At 37.4% G+C, this 18,105-nt stretch overlaps 1 protein-coding gene and 1 long non-coding RNA gene across 3 annotated transcripts in view; both read left to right on the forward strand.

Annotated features, from left to right (window-relative positions):
• LOC133663649 (PTB-containing, cubilin and LRP1-interacting protein-like) overlaps positions 1 to 5,366 on the forward strand; it is a 100,104-nt gene extending 94,738 nt beyond the window's left edge. The window contains exon 3 of the mRNA XM_062068290.1: positions 3,279 to 5,366. Within this exon, the coding sequence (XP_061924274.1) occupies positions 3,279 to 3,779 (501 nt within the window). The 3' untranslated portion in view covers positions 3,780 to 5,366. The remainder of the gene's footprint in view (positions 1 to 3,278) is intronic.
• Positions 5,367 to 7,418: 2,052 nt separating this feature from the next.
• The window catches only part of LOC133663959 (uncharacterized), a 43,155-nt gene continuing 32,468 nt past the window's right edge, over positions 7,419 to 18,105 (forward strand). The window contains exons 1-2 of one of the 2 annotated variants that reach the window (XR_009828440.1): positions 7,419 to 7,668; positions 14,766 to 14,957. This is a non-coding gene — a long non-coding RNA (uncharacterized LOC133663959). The remainder of the gene's footprint in view (positions 7,669 to 14,765; positions 14,958 to 18,105) is intronic. The other variant, XR_009828441.1, reaches the window with a different exon arrangement.

Here is an 18,105-nt window from a genome sequence, read left to right on the forward strand (position 1 = left end):
CACTGAGGGCCGCACACTGAAAAATCAAAGCAAGCGGGGGCCATTTTGATATTTTTTATTTTAAAAACCAATACAATAAATGTATAAAAAAATATACATTTAGGCCGCCACTCAGGCTTGATCCCGGTGAACCCAAAGAGTTTTAGTCAAAAAAATATAAAAAATGTGTCATTTAGTATTATTATTATTATTATTATTATTATTATTATTATTATTATTATTATTATTATTCAAAGTTTAAATCTCTAGATCAACATTAGGTCTATCTGTCAAAAAAACGTTTTTAAAAATTTAAGTTGTATGCCCTTTTTGTCAAAGAAAACCCAGGTTTTTTATGGAGAAAAAAAACACCAAATATGCAATATTTTCCCCCAATTCAATTTTAAAGTGGAATATTTGAGATTATAAAATAATTGGAGCCTTAAAAAGGTCAATAACTCATAACAACATTGACATTTTTTGAGCAATGACACATGCGAAAAAAAATCCCACTAAAATTATTGGGGATCCAAAAGGGTTCTACTCATTAAAGTGTTAAAAAATAAATTATGCTTTTTACTGATTACTTTTAGCACAATAATCTCGAGATCAGCTTCAGATCTGTCCATCAATTCTAAGTTTTATTGTTGTTTACGTTTTTTGTTTGTTCGTTTTAGGCCCTTCTTTTAAAAAACAACAGCTCAGTTTTTTATATGGCAAACACAAAATCTGCTACATTTTCCCCAAAGAATATCTCAAAGTGGAATATTTAATGTGACGTAATTGGAGCCTTGAATAGGTCAATAATTCATAATGACGTTGATTTTGATTAATTATAATTTTTTAAAGAAAGAAACAGCCTACATGCGAGCTTTGTGTTATTAGAGTAAACATTGCAACATTTTCTTGTTACATTTCACCTGTTTGCTCTTTTATATCACGTTTGTTTTGTTTTTTTTAATCTTATTTTTACTTTGGATACCCCTGGTGTACATGGACCCTGAGACATTTTTTCTGGTTATGACATGCATTTTCATGCATCACACCTTAAAATTGGAATACTTTATTTTGACATGCGCAGCACATACCGAAAACGGAAGTAGAAGAAGAAGCAGTGACTTCCGCTGTTAATAGACAAGCTTTGTGCATTTCTGCTTGTCTGACGTTGTGACGGTATTTCAATCAATCAGGCAATCAAAGTTTATTTATATAGCCCTTAATCACAAGTGTCTCAAAGGGCTGCACAAGCCACAACGACATCAGGGCATAAAACACTGTACTTAAACAATGAATCATGCTGGTCTGTTGAGTTTGTGGGACTCATATTGAGTCAGCAAAATGGATAAACCTTGTCAAAAAACACAGAAAAGACACTGAGAAGCAGTGTTGGGACTAACGCGTTACTGTAACACCGTTATTTTCAGTGGTAACTAGTAATCTAACGCGTTATTTTTTATATTCAGTAACTCAGTTACCGTTACTACATGATGCGTTACTGCGTTATTTTACGTTATTTTTTATGTAGAATCGGCTAGGAACAGAAGATCTGAGTGTGTTTTATTGGAGCGCTGCGGTGTCGTCCTTCTGTGTCACAAGGAAAAGAAAAGGCGTGCTTTGTGTGGGTGGGGGCGGGGGGGCTCCCAGACCGTAGTTGAGGGGCGCAGGGGACGCGTTCCTCCAGGGCCTATGTACTTCGGGGCTAACAACCTTCACTTTACCCGGAAGTGGGTCTTTACAGCTGAAGGTGAATGACGAGCCCGGCGGTTTGTTGCAACTTTGTGACTTTATTGGACGCAGCCATCCACCAAGCTAGATCACCTGCACTCACTCACTGTTGCCGCTCCCTCACCTCTCTCGCCCACTCACTCACTGACGTCACTCACCTCACATGCTGTCATATCTTAAAGGACCACACACACACACACACACACACACACATACGCTACTCTTATAACAACTAACAAGACATCATGGCGAAGCCAGAAGTCGAGTTTCTTAACATGGAGACATTCTCAATACTTTTCTTTTGTCGAGCACAAAGAAAATAACATTTTAGTTAAATGTAAGTTGTGTCTTGGATCAAAGATCCTATCTACTTAAAGTTCAAGTTAAAGTGCCATTATGTTGCAGCTATTTAAAATAGTTTTGTCAATTTGTTCTGGCCTGAAATAAATTGGCCTTTGTAACATATCTTTGTCTTTGTGTGTTGTATGTAGACCACATCTCTTTCTGAGTTCAGTGATGCAAATGCATGTCAAGTTGATCAACACATTGTATTATTCTCCAGTGCAATAACAGTACTGAAATAAGGGCTAATTCGGCATTAATGGGAGCCTTAAAAAAAAGAAGAAGTAACTAAATAGTTACTTTTCACAGTAACGCATTACTTTTTGGTGTAAGTAACTGAGTTAGTAACTTTTGAAATAAAGTAACTGGTAACTGTAACTAGTTACTGGTTTTCAGTAACTAACCCAACACTGCTGAGAAGTGACCAGTCTACTGTGTACTGGGTAGCAAGTGATGTGGAGGACTCTGCCTCCGCAACAATGTTGCGCCCTGCTTTTTGCCTGCAGGCGCGACACAAAACACATGACTGAATGAGGCGTTCGCTCACCTGAGTTGCTTGTTAATATTAGCGATGGAACTCCACCGGAGCAAGTTAATGAATTCAAATAACTTGATCTTTGAATGGATACTGAGCGTATTTTTAAAGCTTGTATTGATTGTATTGGTCAGAATATTTCTGGCTGTTTTACAGCCAGAAATTATTATTTCCCGGGGACTCCAATCCTCATATTAAAATGTTTACACAATAATAAACAAATGTGGCAGTTTGCAACCTATGACGATAGGTTTATTTTTCAATCAAGTTAGAAAAATAATAATTTACCCACAGTTACTTCCTGTACCTGATTATGCTGATGTTGTCCACCGAAACACCACTGACTGTATCCTCAAACCTCTCAATATTTTGGACAACTTCATGTGCGGATTTGTCTTGAGCTGTCCATTCACAACTTGACATTGCCTCGTGTACGAGTCGGTCACTGGTTTAATCTAAAATCAATGCATCATTTTCACTGGGTCTTGTTTCTTTTAAAAATACACGTTCGAATGTACTTAAAACAGCTTTTGGTTCAGTATACAGCTCCATATTCTCTTAGACATGTTACTAACTCATTTACTGCAGTCCTTAGAATTTACAAAGAAACAAGTTCAAACTCCATCTGATTGGAATAATCTTCTTCCTTCCTTCCTTCCAATTATCAGTCTTAGAAACTGTTTGTCATTTCTTGCAGGTGACCTACCTGGGCAAGGTGACGGTTTCTGGGACCAACTTCCTGTCCGGCTGCACAGAGTCAGCTGTGGTTGGTCTGGTGGAGCACCATGGCCTTGCTCAACCGCAGGGTATGGTTCCATCGGGCGGCTCTTTGCTGGAGATACGGCCCTTCCAGGTACGTCTCCACCACCTGGACGGGCAAGCAGAGGCCTCAGTAACCATGGACACCTACCAGGTGGCAAGGATCGCGTACTGCACAGCCGACCATAGCGTCCGACCCAACGTATTTGCCTGGATCTACCGGGAGATCAACGACGACCTGTCCTTCCAGATGCACTGCCACGCGGTGGAGTGCGAGAGCAAGCTGGAGGCTAAGAAGCTAGCCCACTCGATGATGGAGGCTTTCCGCAAGACTTTCCACAGTATGCGCAGCGACGGCCGCATCAATAAGAGCGGCTCGTCAGATGAGTTCGCTGAGGAGTTGTCTACGCCTGAAGATTCCACCCCGGACGACGGTTGAACTGCCAATCATCACAACTCCTGATCCCCATTCTTGCAAGACAAGGGGTGAAGGGAAGGACGGTCAGATTAGCTGCTCTCTCTCATTCTCCCCTATTACTTTCTCAATGGACATCAATAGCAGACTCTCTTCTTGATGGTACAACTTCAAATTTAAAGTCGACCCTGAAGACATTTCTTAGATATTTACATTCCAATTTCCCACATCCACAAACAGAGGTACTTGTATTAAGTTCTTCAAGCAAAATGCAATCCCTGTTCTTCAGACCCCTGTCTTAAGAAAGCCTTTATCAGGACCCAGCAGTGCTAGGCATCTGACTATTCGAGGCCCCAATCGAGAGTTCTGGAGACGGCATTGATTCTATGTGCATGAATGCCTTCATCTTTGATCAACACAAACAAGGTTATACATTGAAAGCACTTCATAAACCTTATGGCACCTTCTCCAAAAAATAATTTCCCTGCAAGTACATCTACTGGTGTGGATGGTACTTAGATCAATAACTACAAAGGTACTTCAGCAGGTGTAAGGCAGCGGAAGAACGTAGGTACCGGGTAGATATTTCAGATGTTCTGAACGGGCCGGCAGCTCTGGGACATCCCAATCGTTCATGTCCAATTTCTGTTTGAAACATACCAAAATCCAGGCTCATTGGTGCCTGTCAGATTACGTGCCTCGATTTCCATCCCACATGGTCTAAGTCCTATTTAGTATGTGTGGCCATGAATGTGTCCGGATTATGTTCTATCTCCGTGTTTGTATGTGATTGTGTGCAAAACAGCCTTCGTAGAAAACGGGAAAAGTCCAGATGAATAGTTGAGGCGATATTTGTCGCGTGATAGGTTTGAGACGAGGAATTCCTCAAACAAGCAAGGTACTGTGCCCAGTTTGAGGGCGCCGCCGCCACCAAGGAGCCTTCCGAGCTAATGACGGACATCCTATCTGCCAAATTATGAGGAGTTCAAAATGCTACACACCATCTCCTCACGCCATCAAGGAGCTTTCTGGGATTATTATTTTCTAATAGTACTATAATCAGCAGATGATTGGGGGATTTTCTTCAAAAAGAACGATGAACCAGTGCTGGTCCACACGCAGCCTACAAACCAGACAAGGCTTCAAGCTAAGTTACAACAAATGTTCAGCCATACGTCTAATTCTACATACTGTACGAGCGTGCACATTGTGTCGGATTCCCACTTGATAAGCTTATGTAAATACAAATATGTCAGTTCCCGAATATTACAGAGTAAATGTTGATAGATATTTTAAATTTAAAAACAAGCTGACATATATCGTACCATAAAGGAACAGTGTTATAAAGCCTACTGTGAATCATAAGTGGAGAGTTTGATAGAAGTGATATATACGTGTGTGTGTGTTGGATGAGACTGAATGTGGTCGCAAGAGACGTGTGCAGGTTCAAGTGGGAGAAAACTGTTGATTACTCTGTCCAGTCTGTTTGGAAGCTCAGGCTTGCTTTAAATGTTTGACAAATGTTACCTAAGTGTTTTCTATACAGTGTCTGCAAAGATCAAGCAACAGTTGCATATAAAGCATTTACCCAGACAATGTTGTGTGAGGCTCTCTTTTTATTCTCCAGACGCCATCGTTTTTATTCTCATGTTTCTATTAACTCTTGTTTGATGTCAAGTGGATTGGTGAAGTCCTTGTTGTGGTCGTGGTGAGGGAGGACATACACAAAGTATGTTCTGTTTCCCAATGTTCTGACGTATTGCCGAGACAGTACATTACAGCCTAAGCTTGCACACACACATTACTCATTATATTTTGACAGGTTTGATGATTTATTCAATACAGCACTACAGTGGATTTGGAAAAGAAAAAAAAAACCCAGACAACAAAAGATTTAATTAAAGTGGATGGATAGGGACAAAAATTTTGCATGTAACCATTTAGGGATTACATCCGTTTAATGTAGAACGGAGCAGTCCAAATGTTTCCACCAAAATTAAAGGCTGCAGCAGCCATTTTGATGTGTTTCATCTTTTATTGGTAAATAATAAGAGACGTGACGGCCGAAAAATGAAATATTTACTCGCTCAGACTTGACTTCAATCCATTTTCCCGTTACTTACAGTCGTTCTTCGCCACATCGCGCTTCAAATATTGTGACTTTATCAGCTACAGTACATTACTGATTTTTTTTTTTTATTTCAAGCGGATACTACAAGATTTTTAACCTAAATTACTCATTTTCACAAATAGACATACCGGTAGTTAAATTAACTAAAAATATCAATACTACCAATTTTTAAAAATTATTTCGTTCATGGATACATCTTTTTCGCGACTTTTAGCTAAGTAGTCAGCACGCTCGCCTCTCACACCTGGGTTCGCGCCCCGCCCGGAGTAGTGGGGAAAAACATCGCAGCCGAGAGAGAGAACACACTCGCGACACGAAGCAGAGCTGCCTGTGATTGACAGCTATGAACACCAATCATTGCATTCTGCCGTCAAAATCGCAGGCTTCTGATTGGGTGGGAACACAGGTCTGCCTGTGCATTAAGGCAGCCCTGACTACAGTAGTAGTGTAGAAATGTGAGGTTCGCAAACGATTCAAGTCTTTCGAACGGCTCTTTTAAGTGAACCATGAGATTTGATTAGCGGTTGCGAGCCATTCGTTTGAGAGCCATTTTTTTTTCAATGCTAATGCAGATATAGCGTCAGCAAACTGCCAACTGGAACAAAAAATTAGTAAGGTTTGAAGAAAACATAGTAACATTTTTATTTACTTTTTATTGATGTTTTTTTTTTACTTTTAATTGTTTTTATTTGTGTTTTTATTTATTTGTATCAACTTTTTAGGTTATTTGTTCTGATATGTAGACCCAGGACACGTTGGGAAGACTATGTCTCTGTACCGAGGATGTCGTTGTGGCTTGTACAGCCCTTTGAGACACTTGTGATTTAGGGCTATATAAATAAACATTGATTGATTGATTGATGTCTCCCGGCTGGCCTGGGAACGCCTCGGGATCCCCCGAGAAGAGCTGGACGAAGAGGCTGGGGAGAGGAAAGTCTGGGCTTCCCTGCTTAGGCTGCTGCCCCCGCGACCCGGCCTCGGATAAGTGGAAGAAGATGGATGGATGGATGGATGTAAAGTAGTTCAAGCATACTGTACATTTTTTATTTACATTTTTATTATTTTACTTTTTATATACAGAAATACATTTTATTATAACTCATTTGTGTATTTTTATAATGCTAAAATGTTTTTTTTTTTTTTTTTTAAAGATTTTAAGGTTAAGGAAAATTCTAAATAAATATGTCACAGTCAAAAGCATGTGGGTAGTGCTGTTTGCAATGAAAACAAAATAAAAAAATAAAATTATAGCCCATATTTTTAAAGCTAATATTTTAAAATAATTCCCACCAATAAAGTAATATTTGTGTAAATTTAAATTATCCAGTTCCACATCTATAACTGCTGCCAGTGATTGTTTTCTTAATAAAAAAAATAAAAAAAGAACTATAATAAAGAGCCTGTCTTTTACACGGCTCCTCAACCAATCAGAGTGCACTGTTCAGTATCGTGGCCACTGATTGGCTTAGCCTCAGGCAGCATTGCTATATTTAAAGGTTGAAAAACGTATTCATCCATCTATCCATGTTCTACCGCTTGTCCCTTTCAGGGGGTGCTGGAGCCTATCTCAGCTGCATTTGGGCTTACAGTCGTAAACAGGTTTTTTAAAATGCTCTAGTTATGAAAATAGTACATTTCAATAAACCCTGATAAACGATGGGCGACTGTGTGGGAAAACTTGTTGTCATGTGACCAAAATACCAGGATGTTCCTCAAAATGGCGGCTTGTCAGGTAAACAGGTGTAAAGGTACTTGCTGATTTCCTAGTGTGGGCCACTGAAGGTAATTTTAAACCCGTTTAACAATTGTCATGCTTAAATATGTTGCCAAATATTACAATTTAATTGTTTTTACAATATTTCTTCAAATAAGTGGTATAAAACAATTTTGTCAGGTTCTTTAGCTTTAATATTGCTGTTAAGTACTATGGTCAGCCACCTAAGTTACGAGTGATTTATGATATTCTTAGCCTTTCAATGATCAATTTTCATCAATAATACTTAATATTTAAACTAGAATTGAAAGTCTACACTTCAAACACATGTGGTTTAAGGAATATTAAATCCAATGTGGCTGTTTATGAAAACAAATAAAAAAAACCGGTATATTAGAACGGCATAAGAAACCGGAAGTTAGCTTCCGACAAAATAAGACAACATAACAAAAAATAAAAATGTTGTGTAAAGAATCATTATAACAACGTTTAAGACGTTTATGGAAAATATTATAAAGACACATTTAACTAATTTGGAGGCATTTAGGCCACATTAGTTCAGGTCCACATAAGAATACATTTTATTTAAAATCTCATATCTGGACTGGATTCATCTATGGAACCTAAACATTTAAAATAAAAATAATAATGTATAAAGATGTGCAGTGTAAACAGGGATTTAGACAAGCCCGGGTTAGGTTTAAAGATAACCCATCTCTATTACACAGCTCATGCAGGTATCATCATTAGAGATGTCCGATAATAGCTTTTTTGCCGATATCCGATATTCCGATATTGTCCAACTCTTAATTACCGATTCCGATATCAACCGATACCGATATATACAGTCGTGGAATTAACACATTATTATGCCTAATTTTGTTGTGATGCCCCGCTGGATGCATTAAACAATGTAACGAGGTTTTCCAAAATAAATCAACTCAAGTTATGGAAAAAAATGCAATATTTATTATTGAAGTCACAAAGTGCTTTTTTTTTTTTTAACATGCCTCAAAACAGCAGCTTGGAATTTGGGACATGCTCTCCCTGAGAGAGCATGAGGAGGTTGAGTTGGGCGGGGTGGGGGGGGGGGTGTAGGAGGTAGTGGGGGGTGTATATTGTGGCGTCCTGGAAGAGTTGGTGCTGCAAGGGGTTCTGGGTATTTGTTCTGTTGTGTTTATGTTGTGTTACGGTGCGGATGTTCTTCTGAAATGTGTTTGTCATTCTTGTTTGGTGTGGGTTCACAGTGTGGCGCATATTTGTAACAGTGTTAAAGTTGTTTATACGGTCACCCTCAGTGTGACCTGTATGGCTGTTGACCAAGTATGCCTTGAGATCACTTGTGTGTGTGAAAAAGCCGTAGATATTATGTGATTGGGCCGGCACGCAAAGGCAGTGCCTTTAAGGTTTATTGGTGCTCTGTACTTCTCCCTACGTCCGTGTACACAGCGGCTTTTTAAAAAGTCATACATTTTACTTTTCGAAACCGATACCGATAATTTCCGATATTACATTTTAAAGCTTTTATCGGCCGATAATATCGGCAGTCCGATATCATCGGACATCTCTATTTGTGATCTCTGAAACTTCTTTTCTATTTGTGAAAATCCAATAAAGACACATTTACACTTGTTTAGGCATGTAGACCACATTAGTCCAGGTCTCGGTCAAAAACTACTGTAATAGAGATGTGATGTTCGCGAACGAATCAAGTCTTATTAATGACTCTTAAAGAGATCCTATTCAATATTTTTTCTACATTCAAAACACTTCCTTGTGGTCTACATAGCATGTAATGGTGGTTCTCTGGTTAAAATGTAGCATAGATTATGTTTTACAGACAATCTTCAAGCCACTTTCTAAACATCTTTTCAGAATGCGTCGGTTTGTAGACGAGTCTTATTTAATTCGACTACGTCTTCTCCCCGCTGTCTTTGTTGTTGTGTAGCGCTTCCATAGCGAGTCTACTGACAGATGTAAGTAAGAACTAAACGCTACTTTGTATTAGAAATGGCAGCAGGGGAGGACAAGACGATAGAGAAAAAGAAGCTTGTTGACTACAAGATGGACTGCAATGGCGGATGCGTGCAAAGCACATTTATACCATGTATAGATAATCCGGTGACCTTTATCTCGACCGGTGACATCACAGGTTGTGCAAATCCCGAACAGCTCGTTTGGCGGAAGTATGAAGGAAGGCAAGATAATTTTGTAAATATCCCTGCATTGCCGGTTTGATTTTTTGAAGCTCCCACGTACACAACAGCAGGTACCAATAGAAAAGAAAAGTTGTTTTTGCACAATAAGGCCCCTCTAAGTGAACAACGAGAACCGATTCCCAGATGTGAGCCATTCGTTTGGAAGCAGTTTTTTTATTCACAGGCAAATTTTGCATCGATAAATTGCCCACTCTGCACGTGCGTGGACTACCTGACAAGCAACGGGACTAGAAAAATGAGTCAAAGAAAACTTAGCTGCATTTGAATTAATTAAAAACATTTATATCTATATATATTACTTATAAAAGTATAGAAATATTTAGATTTTATTTAAGTTTTTCAAATTATATTTTGTTTATTTTAACATTTTTATTTGGTTTCATGTTTTAGGTTAACTATTCTAAGGGTAGTAGTTGAAACGTACACACACACCAATTTTGTACTCACAATTTTATTATGTCCTATTTTTTTAAAATTATAGTTGTATTTATACTTTTTATATCTATTAATGCGTTTAATTTTTTGAACTTATTTTTTTCCCTATATTGTTAAAATTCTACACATGTTTTTAGGTGAGAGAAAATTCAAACTGGGGATGTCACTGTCAGAGCATGGAATTTGGCACCACCTTATGGAATGTTGACAATGAAAACCAAACAAAACAAAAAAATTATAGCCAATATTTCTGAATATTCCCAAGTAATATTTGTGCAATTTTTTTTTTTCTTATCTACATCTTTTGTATAACTGGTACTACTGTTTCCCTGATAAAAAAACAAACAAAAAACAGTTAAAAAAACAAAATAATAACGAGCCAGTTTTTTGAACGGCTCTATTAAAGAAACGGCTCCTAAGGATCCGGCTTCTTTCCGAAAACCATGAATCCCAAATCTACACGGTACTAAAACAGTGTCAAATTTGGACTACATTATCGCACAAATCCTGAAGATTGAAAAAAAATGCAGTATGTGATTTGTAATGTTTTTTATGTTTTATTCTATTTGTGAAAATGCAGTAAATAGACATTTAACCCATTGTTTTAGGCATGTAGCCCACATCAGTCCAGGTCACATCAAACCCCAATGTATTTAAAGCTATCAAATCTGGACTTGGTTATCTCACAGACCCTGAAAGTTCAGAAAACACAGTTTGTGATTAGTTAATTGTTTAATCTTTTTGTGAAAATGCAGTAAACATGCCCATTTTAACCCATTTTTAGACATGTAGACCACTTTAGTCCAGGTCAAAACCCTCTGTACTTGGATGTGTCATATCAGGACTAGTTTATCCCACAGACCCTACGTTCATAAAACAGTTTTTGATTTGTGAAACCTTCATTTTATTTGTGGAAATTCCATTAAAGCACATTTACCCTTTTTAGGCATGCAAACAGACCACGTTGGTGCAGGTCCAAAAACAACTTTATTCAAAATTCCACAATCTGGATTAGTTGTTTTACGTCAGTGATTGGATGCAAAAAGTTTGTTATTGTACTAACATGTTCCCCTGTGAGTAGATGTGATGCCTTCATGGACATTTATGGGTAACAACTGCAGATCTTGGTGTGGTCTCAGTGCTTTGACGATCTCATAAACAAAACCTCCCAGGGTTTGGGAGCATGTTTTAGGAGGACGTCTGACAGTTTAGTGAATCCTGTGAGACTTTTTACTCATTCCTGCCATTCCATCTTTGTTTTTTGTTTTTTTATCGCGTTGTTTGTGCTCACAGTTCTCGCGTGCCCGAATGCCTTCAAAGTGGCCACATCAATAACTAAATAACAAGCTGCCTTTATTGCTGGCCATCATTTTGCAGCTCAAAAGCAGCAAGAGAATTGGAGGCAAAATGGATGCTGAGGTGTTGATGTTGTATGTAGGAGCACACTGCCTCCTGCTGGCAACTGCTAGTACTGCAACCTCTGCAGTGATTCGTCATAGGTTGCAAATTGCCACAATTGTTTATTATTGTGTAAACATTTTAATATGAGGATTGGAGTCTCCCGGGAATAAAATGTACATTTAAAACAATTATTATTTGTATTGTTTATATAATTGATACAATTTGAAATATTAGGAATATATTTAATACCGCAAAATACCTGTCCCCCGCATTCTAAAATTATACTTTACCATGAAATATAATAATTGTATGTATGTATGTATGTATATGTATATATATATATATATATATATATATATATATATATATATATATATATATATATATATATATATATATATATATATGTGTAAATTTTTTAAATACAATTCACTTATAGTCCCTGCGTTTTCACTAGTCTGTCCTGTAATTATTTTTTTATAAATAAATAAATTATATATACTGTGTATATATATATATATATATATATATATATATATATATATATATATATATATATATATATATATATATATATATATATATATATATATATATATATATATATATATATATATATATATATATATACACTACCGTTCAAAAGTTTGGGGTCACATTGAAATGTCCTTATTTTCAATGAAGATAACTTTAAACTAGTCTTAACTTTAAAGAAATACACTCTATACATTGCTAATGTGGTAAATGACTATTCTAGCTGCAAATGTCTGGTTTTTGGTGCAATATCTACATAGGTGTATAGAGGCCCATTTCCAGCAACTATCACTCCAGTGTTCTAATGGTACAATGTGTTTGCTCATTGGCTCAGAAGGCTAATTGATGATTAGAAAACCCTTGTGCAATCATGTTCACACATCGGAAAACAGTTTAGCTCGTTACAGAAGCTACAAAACTGACCTTCCTTTGAGCAGATTGAGTTTCTGGAGCATCACATTTGTGGGGTCAATTAAACGCTCAAAATGGCCAGAAAAAGAGAACTTTCATCTGAAACTCGACAGTCTATTCTTGTTCTTAGAAATGAAGGCTATTCCACAAAATTGTTTGGGTGACCCCAAACTTTTGAACGGTAGTGTGTATATATATATATATATATATATATACACATATAATTTATTTATTTATAAAAAAATAATTACAGGACAGACTAGTGAAAATATATACTGTATATATATATATATATATATATATATATATATATATATATATATATATATATATATATATATATATCTCCATTCCTCCATTTTCTACCGCTTATCCCTTTTTGGGGTCGCGGGGGGTGCTGGAGCCTGTCTCAGCTACAATCGGGCGGAAGGCGGAGTACACCCTGGACAAGTCGCCACCTCATCACAGGGCCAACACAGATAGACAAACAACATTCACACTCACATTCACACACTAGGGCCAATTTAGTGTTGCCAATCAACCTATCCCCAGGTGCATGTCTTTGGAGGTGGGAGGAAGCCGGAGTACAGTCACGGGGAGAACATGCAAACTCCACACAGAAAGATTCCGAGCCCAGGATCGAACCCAGGACCTTCGTATTGTGAGGCAGACGCACTAACCCCTCTTCCAACGTGCTGCCCTTTATATATATATATACAGACTTATTTATTTTTTTTAAAAAAAATAATTACACAACAGACTAGTGAAAATGCAGGGACTGTAAGTGTGAATTTTATTTAAAAAATGTGTGTATATATATATATATATATATATATATATATATATATATATATATATATATATATATATATATATATATATATATATATATATATATATATATATATATATACATACATATATACAGTATATAACAATTTAGGTAAAATTCAAATTTTTAGTCCCTGCATTTTCACTAGTCTGTCCTGTAAACCGAACACATTGCGCTATTATAGAAATGTTTAGATCAGTGGTTTTATGCTGCCGATTCAATGCAGATCATCCATGAGTGATATCAGGCGATACAAATACCGATCACGTGTATTCAATTATTCAATATATTCATGGTGCGGAGTGCTATTAACAGTTTCACAATATCAAAACAATACTTAAACTAGTTCCTTATTCTCTTTTATTACATACTATTATTTGAGCAAAACAAAGTCCGAAGTACACCATAACTAAAACAAAGTAAAAACTACTAGCCACTACTCATTTAAATCCTTTGGGATTTGCCCTCAAAGTCATCCTGTGTCCAGATAATTATTCTGAGTTTGGAAACATTAACAAAATCAACATCCAAAATATTTTTGAGAAAATAGAAATATTAACCCCATCAGTCTCGTATCGATCATATACTGATACTACCCTCTTGGTATTGACATCACCAATTTATAGATCGATCCGCTGTCCTCTTATGTGTCGTTTACTGACTGTGACAACGCTGACACACCAACAGTTGTTATATTATCCTCTCTCTGGACTCTTATTAATCTGTTTTTTAATTTCCAGTTTCTGTAACACTCTTCCATCTACACTTCTTAAACTTTACTAAGCACTTATTCCCTGTAGTTGTTTCAGACGGTTAGCTCTTGCTTTTAGCATGCTGCATTCTTTCGGTGTGCAATGTGTTTAGCCTCGTCCTCCAGTGATACTGTTACATAAAATACTAAGAAATGTATTTATATTTGCCGTAATAAATGTAACATGAATATTAGCTTACGTGAGCGGCTCCACACATTTTCCAAGAAAAGTCCCTACCCCATCACATTGTCTACGAAATAATGTCGCCTAAGATGCACATTTTAAGTAGCTCATTTGTTTATTATTAAATTTTGATTTTGAAAAAAACCCAACATGCACGTTTATTTTGAAAGAGTTATCACAACACGCAGACACTGTTGCTACACTCCAAATCAAAATAAACATGCTTGCTTTAATATTCATATCACACGTCTTGGGGTTTGTATCAGTGACAGTGTTAACATTGTTCTGTTAATGAATACTATGTTGCATCAACCATAACTACAGTAGATAATTTGACCCCGATATCAGCGCTTTTATAACTCCCCGTTAACAAAGCCTCGTGTCCCGCTTTCTTCCAGCTACTTCCTGGCTGACCCACTTCCAGCACTAGCACAGGAGGGGGGCCCTGCGGACCCCAGAAAGAGGCCACCCTGACAGCCTGTCTAACTGCTCCACTGAGGGTGAGGTCAGCTCCCAATACTACGTTGTTACTGATCCAGCTGGCCGCACGTCGTCCACCCCAGGAACGGGTCAAGGGCCCAACTTTTAAGGTATGGATGTGAATATGAGACACTGTATGTGTGCGACATGTGTCGGGTGTACTGATAGTGGACCACATTCCTTCCTCTTCAGTCTGTACTGAAAACAAACGTTACACAATATGGTGACAGCCACACCGCGATGGAATCTAGCAATAAACAAACATGCTGATCAAACCCAAATGTGAAGGAAGCCAAGCTAATGTTTATCACAGAGTTTCCTGTGATCATGACCAGACCCCAGCTCATACATCCTGTTGGAGGAATTGGTCCCTGAAGCTTTCGCATGAGGTTAGATTCCTGTCACAATGAAATGTGGACCGGGATAAGGTCTCAAAGCTCGTTGTACTCTGTGCTGGAACAAAACTCGCAATCTCCTACAGATGAGATGGCGTGCTCGGTCTCTGGGGAAACAAAATGTGGAAGTCATGTTTGTGTCGTCATGTGAACTTCATTTTCTTGGAATGAGGTGCAAAGATTGACATTTTTTCAGCGCATCTCCACAAAGTCTGGGGGAAAATGGTGCCTCTGAAGTGGCCAAAAGCCAGTTAGTCAAACGGGACCCATAGCGTCCAGATGATCAAAATTTCACTAGCTGGTTCTCTTAGTTTTTTTGATCCTGTAAATTATCTGGTCGTCATTTCCCATAATATCAATTTTTTTTAAAGTAATCTGTAGATACCTAACTGTACTTGGAACGCCACCTTTCCATCGCCAGGCTCAATGTTGCCCCCTCTTGGTGTGATGTCATCTACTGCAGTGGTCCCCAACCAGCCCAGTACCGGTCTGTGGATCGATTAGTACCGGGACGCACAAGAAATAAAAAAACAATAATAGAAAAAAATATATATATTTTTTAAAATTAAATCAACATAAAAAACACAAGATACACTTACAATCAGTGCACAAACCCAAAAAACCTCCCTCCCCCATTTACACTCATTCACACTCATTCGCACAAAAGGGTTGTTTCTTTCCGTTATTAATATTTATGGTTCCTACATTATATATCAATATAGATCAATACAGTCTGCAGGGATACAGTCCGTAAGCACACATGATCGTATTTTTTTATGACAATAAAATAAAAAAAATAAAAAATTCACCCCCAATATAAATATGACGATATATAGACCAGGGATGCAGGATATCGCCAGCTGATAACTATTGACCGATAATAGCCAATTATGTATGACATCAATAAGTCCAATAATGAAAAATCAACCAATAAAGGGAGCTGAAAATGATAAAGGCTTATCATCTTTGTCGTTGGTCTTTCTTTTGTGCCTGGCTCCTCCTCCCCACCCCTCCCCTATGGTATGGTTGCATATACTGTATGTGATGTCATGATACTACCGAGAAAAGCATCATACTGTAGCGCTGCAGTGATTGGTGTGGGCTTTACCATGTCACAAGAAGACGTTTAATGCAAAAATTCTACTCAGAGGGAAAAAGACGAGCTCAAACGCAACAAATCTGATCACCGGATGTCACTTTAAATTCACCATCGTGAAGATTTGTGGAAGGAGTACAAAGCTGCTTCTGCTACCAAGCCAAGACCTAGAGTTAATAGCGGCGACAGCAGCAAACGCACAACCACAGGACTGATGAGTAAGCGTTTAATAAGAGACAACAAACAGTTTGAAAGAAAATACCTTAGTGGTAAAGCCCTTGATGACAAAATGAGTAGTTGTTTATGTTTAACTTCATAGTTTATTGGAGCCACCTCCGTTACCTTGTATGATTTCTTAGTGGGGAAAAAAAATGCACTTTATTATTTAAACCCTGATTCCTACAATTGAGTGTTGCCTTTCTAAGGGGCAGGCACATATTGCACTTTTATATTACTGTCATTTAAAACTATAATTCTATATTTGTCAATCAACAAGAGATGTGACTCGACCTGTTACGGTGTTGTTGCTACTGAAATTATAGTTAAGTAGGTTGAAAAATATAAGTTGACATTATTCTATTCCCTACAATAGGTTGGTATATTTTTGGTATATTTTATATACACATATACAAACACACACATATATTTTTTAATTAATACATGCACACACACACACACACACACACACGTGTGTATATATATATATATATATATATATATATATGTATATATATATATATATATATATATATATATATATATATATATATATATATATGTATATATATATGTATGATTTAAATAGACTTCACACTTTTAGTCCCTGCATTGTCACTAGTCTGTCCTGTAAAAATTAAAAAAAAAAAATATATATATATTACACACACATACACACACATTACAGGCCAAAAGTTTGGACAAACCTTCTCATTCAATACGTTTTCTTTATTTTCATGACTATTTACATTGTAGATTGTCACTGAAGGCATCAAAACTATTAATGAACACATGTGGAGTTATGTACTTGAGTGCAAAGGCCTCACCTTTTCCCCTGCACACATTACTGGGTATTGTGGCCAAACAGCTCAATTTTTGTTTCATCTGACATCACATGGACAAAGATAAGACCTTGTGGAGGAAAGTTCTGTGGTCAGATAAAACAAAAATTGAGCTGTTTGGCCACAATACCCAGCAATATGTTTGGAGGAGAAAAGATGAGGCCTTTAATCCCAGGAACACCATACCTACCATCAAGCATGGTGGTGGTAGTATTATGCTCTGGACCTGTTTTGCTGCCAATGGAACTGGTGCTTTACAGAGAGTAAATAAGACAATTAGAAAGGAGGATTATCCTCCAAATTCTTCAGAACAACCTAAAATCATCAGCCCGGAGGTTGGGTCTTGGGCGTAGTTGGGTGTTCCAACAGGACAATGACCCCAAACACGCGTCAAAAGTGGTAAAGGAATGGCTAAATCAGGCTAGAATTAAGGTTTTAGAATGGCCTTCCTAAAGTCCTGACTTAAACATGTGGACAATGCTGAAGAAACAAGTCCATGTCAGAAAACCAACACATTTAGCTGAACTGCACCAATTTTGTCAAGAGGAGTGGTCAAAAATTCAGCCAGAAGTTTGCCAGAAGCTTATGGATGCTACCAAAAGCGCCTTATTGCAGTGAAACTTGCCAAGGGACATGTAACCAAATATTAACATTGCTGTATGTTAGGGCTGGGCGATATATCGATAAACTCGATATATCGCGGGTTTGT

The sequence above is a fragment of the Entelurus aequoreus genome, linkage group LG13 (genome assembly GCF_033978785.1).
Source record: "Entelurus aequoreus isolate RoL-2023_Sb linkage group LG13, RoL_Eaeq_v1.1, whole genome shotgun sequence".
NCBI classification, from domain to species: domain Eukaryota; kingdom Metazoa; phylum Chordata; class Actinopteri; order Syngnathiformes; family Syngnathidae; genus Entelurus; species Entelurus aequoreus.